Below are 22,091 nucleotides of genomic sequence, written 5' to 3' on the forward strand. Positions count from 1 at the left end.
TGCCTGTGAGGATCATCTTCTGCAAGCGCTATTAGAAAACACTCTCTATCACATATATATATATATATATATATATATATATATATATATATATATATATATATATAAAATATATATAAAATATATATATATATAAAATATATATACTCTGGTGCTAATGACGGCTCAGAGCCGTCACTGGCACTCTACCACCTTCAGGGAGATCTGGGGGCTCCTACCCCGGCGATCGTGCCTGTAGAGTGACAGGCATCGCCAGGGCTTCACGTTTTGCGTGGTGACGTCACCGCGCAACTTTATTTATACTTAATGTTAAGTATAAGAGCGGGGGGCATGCTGCTTAGAAGCCTGTATCTCAGGCATCTAAGCAGCTACAGACCCCCAAGACCCACCATTGGAAAGGAAATCCGCCTAACCTTTCCAACAGTGTAAGTCTTGGGGGTCTGAAGAAAAAAAAAAAAAATTGTTCAAAAAATAAAAAATTTAAAAAAAATCTTAGCACCCAGGTGGTAAAGTGCTTAGCACTCAAAGGGTTAAAAGTTAATGATCCTCATCTGTTTGCTTGTAATTAGTGTGTGTGTATAAAAGGTCAATGAGTTTCTGGACTCCTGACAGACCCTTGCATCTTTCATCCAGTGCTGCACTGACGTTTCTGGATTCTGAGTCATGGGGAAAGAAAAAGAACTGTCAAAGGATCTGTCTGAAAAAGGTAGTTGAACTGTATAAAACAAGAAAGGGATATAAAAAAAAAAAAAAAAAAAAAAAAGGATTTCCAAGGAATTAATAATGCAAATCAGCAGTGTTCAAACTCTAATCAAGAAGTGGAAGATGAGGCGTTCTGTTTGATAACATACTGCTTTCATCTTGCCATCAATTCTTAACAAATTTCCTGTGCCTTTGTAGCTCACACATCCCCAAAACATCAGTGATCTCCGTGTTTCACAGTAGGAATGGTGTACCTTTCATCATAGGCCTTGTTGACTCCTCTCCAAATGTAGCGTTTATTGGTTGTGGCCAAAAATTTTGGTCTCATCACTCCAAATTACTTTGTGCCAGAAGGTTTGAGGCTTGTCTCTGTGCTGTTTGGCGTATTGTAAGCGGGATACTTTGTGGCATTTGCATAGTAATGTCTTTCTTCTGGCGACTCGACCATGCAGCCCATCTTTCGTCAAGTGCCTCCGTATTGTGCATCTTGAAACAGCTACACCACATGTTTTCAGTCCTGTATTTCACCACAAAGTTATTTGTGGGTTTTTCTTTGCATCCCTGGCAGTTGTGGCTGAAATTTTAGTTGGTCTACCTGATCTTGGTTTGGTTTCAACAGAACCCTTCATTTTCCACTTCTTGATTAGAGTTTGAACTCTGCTGATTTGCATTCTCAATTCCTTGGATATCTTTTTATATCCCTTTCCTTTTTTATACAGTTCAACTACCTTTTTCCCCGACAGATCCTTTGACAATTCTTTTTCTTTCCCCATGACTCAGAATCCAGAACCGTCAGTGCAGCACTGGATGAAAGATGCAAGGGTCTGTCAGGAGTTCAGAAACTCATTGACCTTTTATACACACACACTAATTACAAGCAAACAGATCACAGGTGAGGATGGTTACCTTTAATAGCCATTCAAACCCCTTTGTGTCAACTTGTGTGCATGTTATCAGGCCAAAATCACCAGGGTATGTAAACTTATGATCAGGGTCATTTGGGTAGTTTCTGTTATGATTTAAAGAGAGTAAACACAGTTGATTGATAATAAATGGCTACAGCTAAACATGAGTGAAAAAAGTTTTTGTGTTATTCATATTCTCTGAAAAATGGCCAAGAAATCATAAATTCTGCGTGTGTGTGTATGTGTGTGTGTTTGTGTGTGCGCGTTGCATTCATCAATCCTTTTTGGTTTTATTTATAAAGGGTGAATCCCCATTATATTGTATTAAAGGGACATTGAAGTTTTTTTTAAAAAAAAATAATTTAAAAAAAAAAAAATTACTTTGTTCTCTTGGTATCCTTTGTTGAAGAAAAACAGATACTAAGAAATAAAGTAAAGTATTTTATAGGAACGGAAAATTTTTTTTGATCAAAAACAGTTAAGAGCTGTTGAAATGTAAAGGTGAAACTAATAGAAAGTGCATGATTATGTAAAACTGGACCTTTACTGCCCACTGAATGCCAGGTGACACAGAGAAAATGTTTTTAGATTAGGATTATATCCCTTTAAATAGGATAGCAGACAAGATTTGAGCAACTTGTCTGATATCGGCCTTAAACCTTTTGCGTTCATAATTCACATAGAGCACACCATTTTTAACTACTTTCCAAGTTACTTCTAGAATCAAATTTGCTCCATTCCGTTGCTATCGTTTGTTTAAGAAGCAGCAAAGCACTGCTGGGAGCTAGCTGAACAAATCGGATAAGCCAATGACAAGAGGCATATATGGACAACCACCAATCAGCAGCTAGCTCCCAGTAATGCATTGCTGCTCCTGAGATTACCTAGGAATAAAGCAAGTTTGATAAAAGAAGTATATTGGAAAGTTCTTTAAACACTAAACTAAATTCCCTTTTTCTACTATTCCTTTACCTTAGAAGGTGTTTAACATATAGTGAGTTTCACTCCTGCAAGCATTGACTGCTTCACGACTGCTCTCATTTGCTCCCAGCTACTTTGGCTATGAATTTCACTACGCTGCAGGGGTTGAGCACACGGTATAAAAATAAATCAGTATAAAAAGTATATGTTCTATCAAAACATCTTATTTTTATACTAGATTTCTCTTTTTTTATCTTGCTCATTATTCAGATAGGGCAGGTCATTTTAAACAACTTTCCAATTTACTTTTATCATCCAATTTTGCTTTGTTCTATTGTTATTCTTAGTTGAAGGCTAAACCTAGGTAGGCTTGTGGGCTAATTTTTAAGTCTATGAAGGCCGTCTCTTACCTGAATGCATTTGAGAGTTTTTCACAACTAGAGGGCATTAGTTCATGTGTGCCATATAGATAACATTTTGCTCACTCCTGTGGAGTTACCTAGGAGTCAGCACTGATTGACTAAAATGCAAGTCTGTCAAAAGAACTGAAATAAGGGGCAGTCTGCAGAGGCTTAGATACAAGGTAATCACAGAGGTAAAAAGTATATTAATATAACTGAGATAAGGGGCAGTCTGCAGAGGCTTGGATACAAGGTAATCACAGAGGTAAAAAAGTATATTAATATAACTGAGATAAGGGGCAGTCTGCAGAAGCTTAGATACAAGGTAATCACAGAGGTAAAAAGTATATTAATATAACTGAGATAAGGGGCAGTCTGCAGAAGCTTAGATACAAGGTAATCAGAGGTAAAAAAGTAAATTTATGCTTACTTGATAAATTAATTTCTTCTATGGTATGACGAGTCCACGGATTCATCCTTTACTTGCGGGATATTATCCTCCTGCTAACATGAAGTGGCAAAGAGCACCACAGCAGAGCTGTCTATATAGCTCCTCCCTTAACTCCACCCCCCAGTCATTCGACCGAAGGTACAGGAAGAAAAAAGGAGAAACTACAAGGTGCAGAGGTGACTGAAGTTTAAAATCAAAAAATATAATCTGTCTTAAAATGACAGGGCGGGCTGTGGACTCATCGTACCATAGAAGAAATTAATTTATCAGGTAAGCATAAATTTACTTTTCTTCTATAAGCTACGAGTCCACGGATTCATCCTTTACTTGTGGGATACAATACCAAAGCTACAGGACACGGATGAACGGGAGGGACAAGACAGATGGTTAAACAGAAGGCACCACTGCTTGAAGAACTTTTCTCCCAAAAATAGCCTCCAAAGAAGCAAAAAGTATCAAATTTGTAAAATTTGGAAAAGGTATGAAGCGAAGACCAAGTCGCAGCCTTACAAATCTTTGGTTGCTTGCAAGTAAAACTTCAAAGCACGAACCACGTCCAAGTTGTGCAACAGACGCTCCTTCTTAGAGGAAGGATTAGGACACAGAGAAGTAACAACAATTTCCTGATTGATATTCCTATTAGTAACAACCTTAGGAAGGAATCCAGGTTTGGTACGCAAAACCACCTTATCAGCATGGAAAAAGAGATAAGGTGAGTCGCAATGCAGATAATTCAGAAACTCTTCGCGCCGGAGAGATAGCAACTAAAAACAGAACTTTCCAAGATAGACGCTTAATATCTATGGAATGCATAGGTTCAAACGGAACCCCTTGAAGAATTTTAAGAACTAAATTCAAACTCCATGGCGGAGCAACAGGTTTAAACACAGGCTTGATTCTAACTAAAGCCCGACAGAACGACTGAACGTCTGGAACATCTGCCAGACGCTTGTGCAGTAGAATTGATAAGGCAGATATCTGTCCCTTTAAGGAACTAGCCGATAGCCCCTTCTCCAATCCTTCTTGGAGAAAGGACAAAATCCTAGGAATCCTGATCTTACTCCATGAGTAGCCTTTGGATTCGCACCAATAAAGATATTTACGCCATATCTTAGGATAAATTTTCCTAGCGACAGGTTTTCGAGCCTGAATCAAGGTATCTATGACCGACTCGGAGAAAGCCCGATTGGATAAAATCAAGCGTTCAATCTCCAGGCAGTCAGCCGCAGAGAAACTAGCTTTGGATGCTGAAACGGACCTTGAATCAGAAGGTCCTGTCTTAGTGGCAGAGTCCATGGTGGAAGAGATGACATGTCCACCAGGTCTGCATACCAAGTCCTGCGTGGTCACGCAGGTGCTATCAAAATCACAGAAGCTCTCTCCTGTTTGATTCTGGCAATCAAACGAGGAAGGAGAGGAAATGGTGGAAAAACATAAGCCAGGTTGAACGACCAGGGTACTGCTAGAGCATCTATCAGTACTGCCTGAGGATCCCTTGACCTGGACCCGTAACAAGGAAGTTTGGCGTTCTGATGAGACACCATCAGATCCAATTCTGGTGTGCCCCATTGCTGCATCAATTGTCCAAACACCTCCGGATGGAGTTCCCACTCTCCCGGATGAAAAGTCTGACGACTTAGAAAATCCGCTTCCCAGTTCTCCACTCCTGCGATATAGATTGCTGATGGATGGCAAGAGTGAGTCTCTGCCCATCGAATTATTTTGGTAACCTCCATCATCGCTAGAGAACTCTTTGTTCCCCCCTGATGATTGATATATGCTACAGTCGTGATATTGTCCGACTGGAATCTTATTAATCTGGCCGAAGCCAGCTGAGGCCACGCCAGAAGCGCGTTGAATATCGCTCTCAGTTCTAGAATATTTATCGGGAGGAGAGCCTCCTCCTGAGTCCACACACCCTGTGCTTTCAGGGAATTCCAGACTGCACCCAGCCCAATAGGCTGGCGTCCGTCGTCACTATGACCCATGCTGGCCTGCGGAAACACATTCCCTGGGACAGATGATCCTGTGACAACCACCAAAGAAGAGTCTCTGGTCTCTTGATCCAGATTTATCTGGAGGAGATAAATCTGCATAATCCCCATTCCACTGTTTGAGCATGCATAGTTGAAGTGGTCTGAGATGCAAGCGAGCAAACTGAACTATGTCCATTGCCGCTACCATTAGTCCGATTACCTCCATACACTGAGCCACTGACGGCCGAGGAATGGAATGAAGAGCTCGGCAGATGGTTAAAATCTTGGATTTCCTGACCTCCGTCAGAAAAAATTTCCTGTCCACCGAATCTATCTTGTGAAAATTCTGGGAACTGTGGCCAACCCGAAGGGAAGAGCCACAAACTGGTAATGCTTGTCCAGAAAGGCGAACCTAAGGAACTGGTGATGATCTTTGTGGATAGGGATGTGTAGATACGCATCCTTTAAGTCCACGGTGGTCATATATTGACCCTCCTGGATCATTGGTAAAATAGTCCGAATGGTATCGATCTTGAAGGATGGGACTCTGAGGAATTTGTTTAGGATCTTGAGATCTAAAATTGGTCTGAAGGTTCCCTCTTTTTTGGGAACCACAAACAGATTGGAATAAAACCCATGCCCCTGTTCTGTTTTCGGAACTGGGCAGATCACTCCCATGGTATATAGGTCTTCTGCACAGTGTAAGAAAGCCTCTCTTTTTGTCTGGTTTACAGACGATTGAGAAAGATGTAATCTCCCCCTTGGAGGAGAATCTTTGAAATCTAGAAGATACCCCCTGGGTTACGATTTCTAAAGCCCAGGAGTCCTGAACGTCTCTTGCCCAAGCCTGAGGAAAGAGAGAAAGTCTGCCCCCTAGTAGATCCGGTCCCGGATCGGGGGCTACCCCTTCATGCTGTCTTGGTGGCAGCAGCGGGCTTCTTGGCCTGTTTACCCTTGTTCCAAGTCTGGTTAGGTCTCCAGACTGACTTGGATTGAGCAAAATTCCCCTCTTGCTTTGCAGCAGGGGAAGAGGTAGAGGGACCACCTTTGAAGTTTGGAAAGGAACGAAAATCATTTTGTTTGGTCCTCATCTTATTTGTCTTATCCTGAGGAAGGGCATGGCCTTTCCCTCCAGTGATGTCTGAAATTATCTCTTTCAGTTCAGGCCCGAATAGGGTCTTACCCTTGAAAGGGATGGCTAAAAGCTTAGATTCTGATGACACATCAGCAGACCAGGACTTAAGCCATAACGCTCTACGCGCTAAAATGGCAAAACCTGAATACTTTTCATCTGGCTAAATTAGCGGCAAAGCGGCATCTGTAATGAAAGAATTAGCTAGTTGAGAGCCCTAATTCCATCCAGAATATCAACTAATGGGGTCTCAACCTGAAGAGCCTCCTCCAGAGCCTCGAACCAAAAAGCAGCTGCAGTAGTTACAGGAACAATGCACGCTATAGGTTGGAGAAGAAAACCCTGATGAACAAATATTTTCTTTAGGAGACCCTCTAATTTTTTTATCCATAGGATCTTTGAAAGCACAACTGTCCTCAATAGGTATAGTTGTACGCTTAGCCAGGGTAGAAATAGCTCCCTCCACCTTAGGGACCATCTGCCACGAGTCCCGCACGGTGTCTGATATGGGAAACATTTTCTTAAAAGTAGGAGGGGGAGCGAACGGAATTCCTGGTCTATCCCACTCCTTAGTAACAATGTCCGAAATCCTCTTAGGGACCGAAAAAACACCAGTGTAGGCAGGAACCTCTAGAAATCTTTCCATTTTACACAATTTTTCTGGAACTACAATAGGGTCACAATCGTCCAGAGTCGCTAAAACCTCCCTGAACAATAAGCGGAGGTGTTCTAGTTTAAATTTATTAGCCGTCATATCTGAGTCTGTCTGAGGGAACATCTTTCCTGAATCAGAAATCTCTCCCTCAGCCAGCAAATCCCTCACCCCCAACATTGTGAGGGTACATCGGATATGGCTAATAAAGCGTCAGAGGGCTCAGCATTTGTTCTCACACCAGACCTACTGCGCTTCCCCTGCAACCCAAGCAGCTTAGATAAAACCTCTGTGAGGGTAGTATTCATAACTGCGGCCATATCTTGCAGGGTGAAAGAATTAGACGCACTAGAAGTACTTGGCGTCGCTTGTGCGGGCGTTAATGGTTGTGACACTTGGGGAGAATTAGATGGCATAACCCGATTCCCTTCTGACTGAGAATCATCCTGCAACATACTTTTAGTAGCTAAAATATGTTCTTTGCAATTTATTGACCTTTCAGTGCATGAGGGACACATTCTAAGTGGGGGTTCCACAATGGCTTCTAAACATATTGAACAATGACTTTCTTCAATGTCAGACATGTTGAATAGGCTAGTAATGACTACAAACAAGCATGAAAACACTTTAGTGAAAAAAAAACAACAATCTTAAAAAACAGTACTGCGCTTTTAAGAGAAAAAAAGCATACACGTTCTGAAAAACTGCTTTAAAATGCACCAAATTTTTCAAATTTTTGCAAGCAGACTCAATATATGTAGTTAAGTTTGCCCCACAAGGAAATTTAACATTTAACCCCTTAATGTGCAAACCGGATTGAAATTAGGCCTAAATCCGGAAAAAACACCCCCTGCACCTTGCCACAGTCCTGCTGTGGCGCCTACTTGCCCTCAGGGATAGTAAATATGGGGTTAAAGCTTCGATTTGGCCCAAAACATCCACAAGAGCCCTCAGGAGTTGGAGCTTGCCGAGTGAAAACTGCGCATCTGAGGCGCGAAAATAGGCCCCGCCCATCTCACTCGATGTCTCTACAGCCTCAAAGAACCGCACCAGAGCGGTTTTAAACTAGCCATGTGGGTTCTGAGACCCAAAAAATAAGCCAAGTGTACCCTCAAAGTTGCCCAAAAAAACGTTATTGCCCACAAAACGTTAACAGCACTCCCAGTTCATAAAACGTTTGCCTACAAACATTCAAAACTCAGTGTCAGCCATTTTTGTAATTAGCCCCTTATGCAAGCTTAGTAATGCCTTTCTATAGCTCTTAGGATTACTGCTTACCCTTACCCTCATGGGGATACTGTCAGCCTTTCTGAAATACACAGTCTCTCCAGAAACAATGACTGCACATACCTCACTGCTATATAGCATGAAAACGTTCCTCACACTGAAGTTTCCTGCACCCCTCAGCCTCTGTGGGAACTGTACTGGAACTTAGTTACAAATGCTAAGATCATCATCCTCCAGGCAGAAGTCTTCATCCATCTGCTGCCTGAGAGAAAAAAGTACACACCGGTACCATTTAAAACAAAAAAAACTCTTGCTTGAAGAAATTAAAAACTAATATTTTATCAACTCTTTCACTTTACCCTTCCTAGTACTTAGAGTAGGCAAAGAGAATGACTGGGGGGTGGAGCTAAGGGAGGAGCTATATAGACAGCTCTGTTGTGGTGCTCTTTGCCACTTCCTGTTAGCAGGAAGATAATATCCCACAAGTAAAGGATGAATCCGTGGACTCGTCGTAAAGTGCTTTATTAAATTTAAATATATATATATATATATATATATATATATATATATATATATATATATATATATATATATATATATATATATATATATATATATATATATATATATATATATAAAAACATTCACAACACAAAAATAAATTTACATTTGGAAACATCTTCTAGATGTAATAAAACTACATTCCTTTGTTCCCTTTTGACCCACATACCTGTTTCTGATTCCATTTAAAATCAGGGATGAGGATGAAGCCATTGGAGGGATCTGGGTTCTCATATATAATTCGATCAGCCTCAGCTTTCTTCTCCAGGATGTTATAGACCCACTGTGACAAAGTAAATGATGTCAATGTACGTAACATGAACAGGTGACATAGGCAGTGGTTTAGATAAATTATAGATAGTGCTTGTGGTCTTGCCTACACAAAGTACAAGGAAGTTGTTCTACATTAAAGGGACACTAAACCCAATTTTTTTCTTTCATGATTCAGATAGAGCAGCAATTTTAAACAACTTTCTAATTTACTCCTATTATCAATGTTCCTTCGTTCTCTTGCTATCTTTATTTAAAAAGCAGGAATGTGATGCATAGTAGCTGGCCCATTTTTAGTTGAGAACCTGGGTTATGCTTGCTTATTGGTGGGTAAATGTAAGCCTCCAATAAGCAAGCGCTATCCATGGTGCTGAACCTAAAATGAGCTGAATGCTAAGATTTACATTCCTGCTTTCAAATAAAGATAGCAAGAGAATTAAAAATTGATAATCGGAGTAAATGAGAAAGTTGCTTAACATTTCATGCTCTATCTGAATCATGAAAGAAAATTTGGGTTCAGTGTCCCTTTAACTAGCTATACAATCAGTCATAGCAACTATAAAGAACCAGCCAGCTACACAAAAAAACAGATGATTTTGCACCAATTACAGGGGCTTAATCATAGACAAAACCAGTCATAAAATAAGTGTTCTCATATTTTTATCTGACAACTCATCTGTCTGCTGCATAATTTGCGTCAGGTTTACATGACTTTCTTGCAGACATTACAGTTGATTTGAGTATTTTTTTCCTGCATGTTGCGTTTTTATGCTGTTGCACATTTGCAACACCTGTGATCGGGTGCACTTGTTAATACTGGATTCCTTACTTTAGTTAAAATTCTTGACTATTCTGCTTCTCAACTCTGAAATGTATGGCCCTTGACTTTGGATTTGACCTGACCTCTCTAGGACTACAGCAACATTTTAGATCATTTTCTTTTTGAGCTTTAATGTCCCTTTAACGTGTGCAATTCCTTAGCATGGGCTAAAGTTATATACAAGCAATAAAGAGCATTTTCTTTAACTTCCTAAACTAAACATCCAATGTCCCCATTAAGTGCTTGATTACAAGCGGAGCGCAAAAATATAAGGGCTATTGAGCGCTAACACCAAGTTAAAGGGCCACTGTAAGTAAATATTTTCTATGCCTGTAACTAACTATCCCAAATACGCTTTTTATCAATAGCATTTCATTAACATATCTCTACCGTATATCAGAAATCTTGTCTGCAAATTTAATTGTTTTCCAAACCCACTCCGTGGGTATCCTTTGCTCTGTACCAATCCGTTTACAATACCTAGGTTTCAAAATGGCGCTTTAAACACAAAGTTATTGGTTTAAGTATTTTGAACACGCAGTGCTGAAAATAGTGGGCAGGATAACGTGACATCATCGGCGAATAAAAGATATAACTTTTAGAACGTTATGAAACTTCGTTTTGGAGAAAATATAGGTCAGTAGGTTTTAATGAATGTTTATTAACTTTAATATGTTAGTTGTTTAGCTTAAAAATTATAACAGAAAGTAATCTTTTAAATCAAAAGTGCTCCTATATTTTTGGGCTCATATAACAAGTTGAAAGAAACGTTGTTGCATGAGTGAAAGCTTCAGGCACGCTGGAGATCAGATGTCGCAACTTCTTTGAGGAAAGATACAAAACCTTGTTCTAAATTTTGATCACTCGCTAATCTGAGGATGCCCTAAAGCCGAAAGTGCCATAGGAAATATTTAAAATAAAATTGTTCTTCACTTGTTTTTATTTCAAGAATATATCTATATAAAAAAAAAGAGCACAATACATAACTCACATATGACCGATGTTTAACACAGATGTGCTATCCACTGATACTATAGGGCGCTAAAGAGATATTGGCCGCGATAAACATTCTCTGGCAATTCTGTTTTACCATGGACTTGTATTACCAGATTGAGAGCTGGTCTTAGCGCAGGCCTGCAATATTGATAGAACACCCTGCGTTATCAATAGCGCTCCACTTGTAATCTAGGCCTAACTTAAGGCAAACAAAAACAACATTGCAATGTAAAGTCATTTATTCACCTACTTTTGCCGTAAATACATCTGAAAGGTGCATTTCTTTGGCTGGAGTGCCTCCATCTTATGGGGAAATTTACCTGAGTTAGTGATGCTCAGCTAAGGTCACACCTGTTACCTATTGGCCACAGCAAAAAAGACCAGGAACAGGTTTCCAACAGGCTTTTCAAAGGGGATATTCCCAAACTGCTCTTGATTCACAAATCTTTGTAAACTGCACTAACAAAACTGTTGAATTGCAAAATATTTTATGCATTTATTCTCCCCTTAAACTCCGGTCGTGGTAGTTTCCGCTTACGAAATATATAAATGTGGTATGAAATAACAGAAGAAAATTGCTGAAACAAAAACATTTATTAATGCAATCACTTCCTGAGACAGTAAAACATCTTAAATTCAGTGGCTTCCTAATGCAATCACAGACAGGAATAAAAAGAGTTAATAAATCCCTTTATAGCATGCAGATGCAGAAGTAAAACTCAGTATAGGACTCTCAAATCTGCTTCTCAAAAAAGGAATAGACTGGCTTTTTAGACCTTCCTTTTATCGGCTATTTGCCTGATTACATTAACCCTAGAAATGGACACTGAAGCGCAGAACTATTCTGGGGCTGTAGCCCCTTAAAAGGGATATGAAGCCCAAATTTATTATTTTACGATTCAGATAGAGCATGCAATTATAATGTAGCCACCAATCAGCAAGCGCTACCCAGGGTCGGCTCCTAAACTTACATTCCTGCCTTTTCAAATAAAGATACCAAGAGAATGACGAACAATTGATAATAGGAGTAAATTAGAAAGTTGCTGCTCTATCTGAATCATGAAAGAAAAAATTTGCAAGGTAACAAAAAAAAAAACACAAACAACCCTGCATAACTGCAAAATTTACAGACATAAAAAGATAAGACAGCACATAAATCAGTTTTGCCTAATATATTAAAATTCTATTCCGTGTTTTTTTTTTTTTTTGTTTTGTTTTTTTTAATACCTAACAAAAACAAAAGTCTTCATTGTATACGAATTTGTACAAATAAAAACTAAGGCTAGATTACATTTGGAGCGGTATTTTGCATTTCCGCTAGAATTAAGATTTTGTACTAGTCAGGTTGCGCCCGTATTACGAGTTGAAAGTAAACTGTTTTTGCTCTAGTGGTAACTAATGTTGCGTGCGTGTTCACGTATTTACCCATATAAGTAAATGGAAAAAAAAAAAAAAAAAAGTGAGAAAAAAAAAAACTCCATCCCACTCTTTAGCAAACACGATATCAAATTCTCATTAGCACTAACCCAGCATGAAAATATTAATATGTCATATTCCAATGTTCTTTACGTAACAGAATTTCTACATATATCTGATGGCTGGAATGTGAAATTTACTGTAAATACAGATAAAAACTTTACTAAAAATGAATATTTTTTTTACATGTTTTCATCTAAATGTCAAAAGACTAATGCACACACATATATTTATGTGTTTATATGTGTAAACATGCCTGTAAATACATATATAAATATATATGCACACACACATACATACATTATATATATATATATATATATATATATATATATACATACACATATACACACACACACACACACACACACACACACATACATACATACATATATGCACACACACACTTAGACATGTAAATATCTATGTTAAAGCCCTTTGGCTTTTGATCTCATATCTTTGAGCCCTTATAACTTTTTTGTGCAATATTTTTTTTTTTCTTTATAATTTTTATCAGACAGTGTTATTATAAGTGTAAGTGTACTTTGTAATGTATTTTTGATGTGCTAACAGTTAACCACAACTTTGAAATCGGGGTAATGATTCTAGCATAAATGACAATTGTGCTCACAAGATTGCGTTTTTCTTTTAACCCGTAATACGAGCGCAAACCCTCGCAATATATCCCTTATCGCTATGGCACAAACGACTGCGTTCCACTTGTAATATAGCCCTATGTGTTTTATTAAACTTAAATAAAAAAGAGGAAATGCCACGTTAAATTGCAGGTGAGCTGTATCCTGCAAATAATAAACGTCAAATTATGCCTCAAGAACAAGGAAAGTTATTTATAGCGCGCCTAAATAGATACTGTGTAAACGCAATCCCTTATCCAAATATTGTTATGCACACACCAGAACGTGATCTAATGAGAAGTATATGTAATTATTGCTATTGTTGTGACAAGCCTACACCCAAGTTCTAGTGCTAGATCAAAAAAATATTTTTATTAAGGCCAGCTGATAACTAGAGTTGTAATGTTTATAACTGAAGTATAATAAATGCTAGATAGAATAATGTATTCAAATCAAAGATTAGCCTGAAAACAATACGTAGATGTAGTTGAAAATACATACAGATAGATAAACATATATAAATAACATATGGTGGATTTTGAATATATAAAGTAAATTATGCCGCATATTGCTTTAAGAACTGTCTGAGAATGTAAAAACCAAATTGTAACTTATTATGTGCAAATATGGCTGTAATATTGTGCAGAATTATTTATATAAAAGTTGACTTTCAGACATAAGGACCACTTGGAAAAATAGTGAACAATTGGTTAAATGAATTAATGTATACTAAGATACCTTTCCATTTCACCTGTATGGGCGGAGAAATAGAACGGCTTAAAAGTCAGTGATCTGACGAATTAGAAACAAGCCGGATGAAGCCCTGGAACTATACACCAATGAGGGTGAAGTGCGTTGCTAGTCACAATCAGTTTGTGAGAGGGTTACAGCTGTACCCTCAATGTCTTTTGCTCACCGGAGATACTGGAATCACAGCGGTGATTGAGAAGCAGACACACTCACGGATGGGAAACCGTCACAACTGCAGAGAGTAAAAGGAGGATCGGATGGCATAAATTACAGCTGTCTTGTAAGTAGGATATACAAGCAAGTTTACTAAGAATCTACAATCAAGGTAAGCGCAGGATAAGTGAAGCTGCGTTCGCAAACTGCATGATATTCAATTCATAATGGAGACATATCAGCCTACCTGGTGAGGCGTAAGTCTTTATGCAATATGACATGTATGTTTGAAATATGTTAAAGTGACTTTGCTTTTGAATATATCTCAATGTCTGATTGATGTGTTATTACCTGTGAGTGCATAAACCTGGCAAATTTCTCCCACTGAAGATAAAAACAGGACGTTTCAACAATGCATTAGACAAACCGTGGCGGAACCAAAATGGCACTCATATTAATATTGAGACTTTTGTAGCAAAGTTTATTTGTTGCACATATGGTATACCGTTTGTCTATAGTGGGCCCACGTTAATGCTCATAAATATCAGTCTGTGAGATCTCTTGTAGCAATAAAGTATCAGTTAGTATAACAGAATTATTGCATATTATTGTTGCAACATTGTTGTTTTGTATATTTGTTTGCGTTTTTATCAGAGTGTTCCAAGGGAAGCCTTACTTAAGGGTTCTTATATCCCCTATTGCACTAGTTAGATTAGAGTTGATCATATGCTCTGGTGCTGGATAAAGGGAACCTAATGTGGGTTAGTTTAGACCCACATATTTTCCTTTTAAATAGAAATAAATTTATTGTCCCCCCTTAGCACAATTTTTCCTGATAATTATTCAAGTAAATCAGGAAATCTGAATGAGCGGGTCATACTTAAGGGAGTAGCGCAAGTATATTTTCATGGGTCTGCACCAAATGATTTAATCCTTCTTTTACTTATTTTATTGGAGTTGGAAATTTTTAGTGCACTTATTCAAGGTGCACATACAGCAACACCACGCTTTCAGCAAATTTTCCATTTACAGTATTTTCTATATCATTTTTCTTTACCTCTAGACTTGGGCTTTGCCCTCACTTTGGTATTCTTTGTGAGTGATGCTGCTGTAAACTTTATTAGGCAATTTTTTGGAGAAGGTGGTTTTGTTTTACGCATCTTGCCGATTCTGACTGGTCTAACATACTTGACAAAATGGCTTTTGTACTTTCTGATGAAACATGGGAGGCTGATTTATTGGCCTCTTTGTCTGTGCCTAGCACTTCTGATGGCAGTCATGAAGAGGCAAATCCTTTGAATGTTTTCTCTGCGTTCAAGGAGTATAAGAAACTCCTGGTCAAGAAAGTTAAATTACGAGCTGAAACTGCAAGTCTTGAAAATTATATTAAAAACAACATCATACCTAGAGGCCTGAGATTAAGATTAGATCCCGGTACAAATCTTAGGGAAGATGGAGGAGGTGAAATCTTCATGGAAGATTGGAATCTAAGCCTCTCAGAATGTTCCATAATACTAATGAAAAAAATGGTAACAAGAAATAAGGAGAGGTTTGATAAAATGAAACAACTAGCTGAAGAAGTATTAGGAGTTGTAAATATTTTGAGCATAATCCTAATTTTGGTAAATTTAATGGTGAGATCCAAGAACAACTGGCTAGACTTCAGACAGATATAAAATTGCGTAAAAGTAGAAAACTAGCTAGAGACAATGATGATTATCGCAAGAATTGTGTCTATACTTATCAAACCACTAAAGGGACATATGACTCGGGTACAGATAGCTCTGATGTTGAACAAGACACACACACTTCAAAAAACGGGCAGGTAGAGAAATTTACTGGCACAATAGGAGAAGAGGGGGCAGAAAAAGACACAGGGGGAGGGAATATAAACTCTGGAGGAAGGAGATACTCCTTCAGGCAGAATCGACAGCAGGACTACAGCCAGGAGAGGGGACAGAGAGGACGCACACGGAGGTACAGGGGAAGGAGGGGCTTCTAAACACTCCAGATCAAGACTTGCAAATAATTAATCTGTCATCTTTTCGTCTTAACCAGGCGCATATTAGTGTTCTTAAAAAGGGCTTATCATTTTGCCCTACAAATGGGTTAGATAAATTTGAATTTTTACAAGACCTGCACATCTTTGCTAGACGTATAGTTCTGTCACAGATGTTTAAAGGAAAAAGTAAGAACACTATTGATGACCTAAGCTTGGATAGAGATGACAGATCTGCTTTGCAAGATCTTGAAGATCTACTAGGATCAGGTAATTTGGAGCCTAGTCAACAACTATCCAGTAGCCTTCCATGCACTCAAAATAAGGTAAATTCTGGTTTTAGACCAAAATCTACATTTATGCCACAACTTTCTACTGTTCCTGTAGTAAATATCTTTGTCAGACAGGTAGAAAAGGACATATGCAGATTTCCTCTAACTGGCATAGTCAATGTTAACTTAACCAAGTCAGAAAGGAAAGCATTAAATTAACTTATGACAGCAGACAACAGTGATAAAATCAGCTGATAAAGGGGGAAATGTAGTCTTGTGGGACCAGATTAGCTATGTGCTCGAGGTAAAAAGACAACTGCTTAATAAAAGTCAGTACTTGCGTCTAATGCAGAATCCAATACATGCTATACAGTCCCTAATTTTTAAAGGACATTAAATGATGCAAAGGGTGATGGTATCATTACTATTACTGAGTTCAAATATTTATTCAATCAATACCCAGTGATGCCGGTTTTTTACTGCATCCCAAAAGTTCACAAAAATTTAAAAAATCCCCCTGGGCGTCCGATAATATCTGGGATTGGCAGTGTGACAGAATATCTTGGCAATTATATTGATTCTTTTTTTAAACCTTTTCTGGGCACACTGCCTTCATATGTATTGGATACTGCAGATTTTTTGAGGAAAATCGACAGTTTGTCTATACCTAGGGATGCCTTACTAGTATCATTAGACGTGGAGGGACTCTATTCCTCAATTCCACACTCTTTAGGGATACAAGCAGCAAAACACTATCTAGACTCAAGAGGATCAACTTTCAGTAGACATACTAAATTTGTAATTGAGCTATTGCGAATTGTCCTTGAGAACAATGTGTTCTCATTTGACAAAATCTATAAACAAGTTAGAGGTACAGCTTTGGGGGCCACTTGTGCCCCCACTTAGGTATGCCTCCACCTAGGAGCTTGGGAGATGGAAGAAATGTATCAAAGATCTGTTCAACGAAAAAGTTCACTTGTGGCTCCGCTATGTGGACGACATTTGTCATCTGGGATGGTTCACAAAATGAGCTGAATAATTTTGTTGATGATCTAAATGAAAACACTAGAAACATTGTACTTACAGTGAACTCAAGACTAATCTCTCTTTTCTAGACATTGACATAAAAGTTGAAAGGGACGTTCTGATGAGGGAAAATTTGTGCTAATAATATACTGTTAGTAGCAGTATCTTTGCGAAAAGTCATCACCCTTCTCACTTAGTCAAAGGGATTCCTAAGGGACAGTTCCTGCGTCTTCACCGTAACTGCTCCTCAGGACTAAAATATGACAAACATGCAGCCCTTATGACTGATAGGTTTAAGGCAAGAGGCTATCCAAAGCGTATTCTAAAAAATGCATATACTGTAGCAAGAAAAACTAATCGAGAAACCCTCCTCTTTCCAAAAGAAGAGAACTCTAATTCCATTAGACTAGTGACTAAGTTCAACTGTCATTGGAATAAAAAAAGAGATTCTTAGAAATAATTGGAAAATTTTGCTTAATGACGAGAATGTAGCCAAAGAAGTAGGGCACTTCCCCTCATTAACGGCAAAAAGAGCTCCCAACTTGAAAAATAAAATAGTGAAAAGCAGGTTTATAACTCCACAAAAAAACAAACAAACTGGCTTTCTAGCCAAAAACTGGTAGGAAATTTTCCTGCAAAAAATGTGTGTCATGCAAATTTATGTTAAAATCTAAAGTATTTTCAGCTTGTACAGAAAAAAAGTTTATAAACTGAGGTACTTCTTCAATTGCAATACTGAGGGAGTAGTTTACCTGTTAAACTGCAATTGTCCCATTTTTTACGTTGGGAAAACGGAGATTACTAAAAGACAGGATCCTTGAGCACAGAGACGACATTAAAAACAAAGTGCAAAATAGCAGTGTGGCAAGACATTGAGATTTTCCACAACAGTAGCCCAGACTGCATGAGAGTGATAGGCATTGACAAGGGTATAACCAATGGTAGAGGCAGAGATAATGATAAGGTCCTCCTACAGAAGGAGTGTAAATGGATATTCAACCTCTCTACCATTGGCCCAAAAGGAATGAATGAAAGATTTGCTATGGCCTGTTTTTGTGATGGTTTCACAAAATCTTAGCAATTGTTGCTTTCAGGTCTTTCATTCATGTCAGCAAGCCATTTACTGTGATATTCTATTGCGATAAGTTAAGTTACATATGATGTTATAAACTAAGCAATGTCCTAGGAAGCAATGTATTCTATACTTGTGAATAATTCTTTTAAAAGTTGTCTTTGGATATATTCACCTCCCACATGGGTGGAGTATAGTTGGTTTAAAGGGACACTGTACCCAAATTTTTTCTTTTGTAATTCAGAAAGAGCATGCAATTTTAAGCAACTTTCTAATTTACTCCTATTATCAATTTTTCTTCGTTCTCTTGCTATCATTATTTGAAAAAGAAGGCATCTAAGCTTTTTTTTGGTTTCAGTACTCTGGACAGCACTTTTATTGGTGGATGAATTTATCCACCAATCAGCAAGGACAACACAGGTTGTTCACCAAAAATGGGCCGGCATCTAAACTTACATTCTTGCATTTCAAATAAAGATACCAAGAGAATGAAGAAAATTTGATAATAGGAGTAAATTAGAAAGTTGCTTAAAATTTCATGCTCAATCTGAATCACGAAAGAAAATTTTTGGGTACAGCGTCCCTTTAAAAGGCAAGACCAAGAATACTTCAATTTACACAGCTCTGAGGAAGCCCCGTCTCTCCTGTGATGAGGGGGTGAAACGCGTGTCGGCAATTGGCTGACCGTTCACATGTGACCTGACACGCTTGTCTGTTGGCGGAAGGGAGTGGCGATACTTCTGTGCGCAATAAAGTTTGAGAGCCGTGATATTTCTGGAGACCTGAATCGTTATAAAGAATGGCATAAGCGAGTTGGTGAATAATTCCACAGCAAGGTCTATACAGACTTGGAAAACCCAAAGCCCTACGGAAAGAAACGAAGTTAAAGCGGGCAGTAATCAGGTGTAGTTGACAGAGGGATCCGGATGCAAATACCCGGTATCCTCCTGCATCTTTGATTTTGCCTCTATTCACTTTCTTGTCTGTATTGTGCAGTGACTTGACCAGGCTAGATGCAGTTGACAGAGGGATTCAGCTACTAATATGGTATCCTCCTGCATCTTTGCTTGCTATTAACCTTCCTTTGCTGCCATCTAACACCTTCTGTTTAAGTGCCGTATGACTCCAATTTTCTTTCCTACCTACTGGCTAATACACAGTTTTGCTAATAACTTTTTGCAGCTTGCCACTCAAGATTTTCACATTCTTCAGTGAACTCATTACCCAATACAACTCTGGATAATTGATTTGCAACAACTTATAAAGTAATGTTAGCTACTTAATTGAGATGTTGCTGAACTGCTACATTGTAATTAATACTTTATAAGGTTGTGGTAATACGCGTTATACTAAATATTGCTGTACTCTAGCATGTTGAATGTCAAATTGTATTATATATAATAGCTTTATGATGGACATGCATATATGAAAATACTCAGTTGGTTCAGTTTACTGAAACCGATTTGGTCTGTATATTTATTATCGAGTTTTACTATATATGTATTACACTTCCTAATAGCGTGCACCTTTTGTTAAATGGGTTCTCTATGTATTTAATATTTGAGTGTGTTCCTCCGCATGGAAGTTTGTTATGTCACAAATGCAATTTGTGTTGTCTGAATTTTCTATTTAAAAAAAAAAAAAAAAGTGCTGAATTTCCAGTCTTTCATGAGATTTTAATATAAATCTTTTGTCTTTCTATTTCTGTTATTTTCATGGGTCTGCACCAAATGATTTAATCCTTCTCTTACTTATTTTATTGGAGTTGGAAATTTTTAGTGCACTTATTCAAGGTGCACATACAGCAACACCACGCTTTCAGCAAATTTTCCATTCACAGTATTTTATAGATAGAGAGAGATTATATAATACAGAGATATATATATAGATATATATATATAGATATATATATATATATATATATAGATATATATATATAGATATATATATATAGATATATAGATATATAGATATATAGATATATATATATATATATATATATATATATCCGTTACGGTACCAACAGGATACCAAGGGTTAATACCAGATGAAAGATGTCCTGAATATGGGATCAGCAACTCACAACCCAGCTAATTCCCCCCTCAAACATGAGACCAGGCTCCACATTGAAGGTAAAAACAGAATGCACTTTATTGAAGGCTATATGCACAGTATTTATGCAGGTCTGACCCCAGATGGGGGGTTGAAAGAATATTGTACATTAGATAGAGGGAAAACGCCCTTTGACATGCCACAATAGAATTACATTACTTAAGCAGATAAACAAGTTAAACACAAGACACACTTGAGCCTTTCTTATCACTTGGAAGTCTGCTCTCTGGATGTGATTAAACAATGTGAATGTTTATCACTAAAACTTAATTACAGTACACAATAGCTGAGGCTAGCAACCTTGTCTTTAGAAAATAGCTTCTTAAAGCTGAACAAAGTTAACTCTTTCAGTACTGACAGAAGGGTCTGTCACATAGACGAAATCTTGAAAATACAAGTGCAAGTTTTAGTTTCCATAAAGAAATGCGTGCAGCCATGTTTTAACTTAGGTTTCCTTCTCTACAGAGGCCAACTAGTAAGTTATAAATGGGTCACTAGAGTACTCAACCAGTGACTGTGTGGAATATAGTCTGGAGTTCGCAGTTCCAATTGTAATAAGGAGTGGAAATGCCAAAATTTTCAGTCATAAAATTACAGGAAAAGGGGGCAAAATTAATTTTACAATAAGATAGTGTCTGTACCTGAGCTCATTCATTCCTTGTGATAAAAAGGTGTTTGTAGGAACCACATTTATACCTATATAAAAGGAACTTTAATACAGATGTAAATGTGGTAATCAAAATTATCTATTTTTAATCGCAATGAACGAACAAGCTCAGGTCATATAAATAAAAGCAAATACAATATTATTGTTTAATACTGTAATACCAACACATTATGGGGAAGATCCAATCTCAAAAACAGCAAAATGGAGAAAAAAAATAAAATACAATAAACAAGCCACAGCTACCAGGTAATTTCTCTGTGGCTATTGAGTACTAAACATTTTAATTAAAAGGGACAGTCTAGGCCAAAAAAAAAAAAAAAAAAAACTTTCATGATTCAGATAGAGCATGTCATTTTAAACAATTTTCCAATTTACTTTAATCACCGATTTTGCTTTGTTCTCTTGGTATTCTTAGTTGAAAACTTAACCTAGGAGGTTCATATGCTAATTTCTTAGACCTTGAAGGCCACCTCTTTCAGATTGCATTTTAAGTTTTTCACCACTAGAGGGTGTTAGTTCACATATTTCATATAAATAACACTGTGCTCGTGCACGTGAAGTTATCTGGGAGCAGGCACTGATTGGCTAAACTGCAAGTCTGTCAAAAGAACTGAAATAAAGGGGCAGTTTGCAGAGGCTTAGATACAAGATAATCACAGAGGTTAAAAGTATATTAATATAACTGTGTTGGTTATGCAAAACTGGGGAATGGGTAATAAAGGGATTATCTATCTTTTAAAACAATAAAAATTCTGGTATACTGTCCCTTTAACCATGCCGCTCATTAATGAACTGTGTGCACCATAACAATAATTTATAGACTCTCCTGCTGAGGATATTTGTATTAAAAACAAAAATAATTTGGAATGCCTCCCTGACGTGTTTTCCATTGCACACAATGCTTTTCTAACCCTT

General features: G+C 37.8%; 1 protein-coding gene across 1 annotated transcript in view; it reads right to left on the reverse strand.

Annotated features, from left to right (window-relative positions):
• DCPS (decapping enzyme, scavenger) overlaps positions 1 to 22,091 on the reverse strand; it is a 68,749-nt gene that overhangs the window by 24,165 nt on the left and 22,493 nt on the right. The window contains exon 4 of the mRNA XM_053691175.1: positions 9,098 to 9,211. Within this exon, the coding sequence (XP_053547150.1) occupies positions 9,098 to 9,211 (114 nt within the window). The remainder of the gene's footprint in view (positions 1 to 9,097; positions 9,212 to 22,091) is intronic.

This window comes from Bombina bombina, chromosome 8 (assembly GCF_027579735.1).
Source record: "Bombina bombina isolate aBomBom1 chromosome 8, aBomBom1.pri, whole genome shotgun sequence".
Taxonomy (NCBI): domain Eukaryota; kingdom Metazoa; phylum Chordata; class Amphibia; order Anura; family Bombinatoridae; genus Bombina; species Bombina bombina.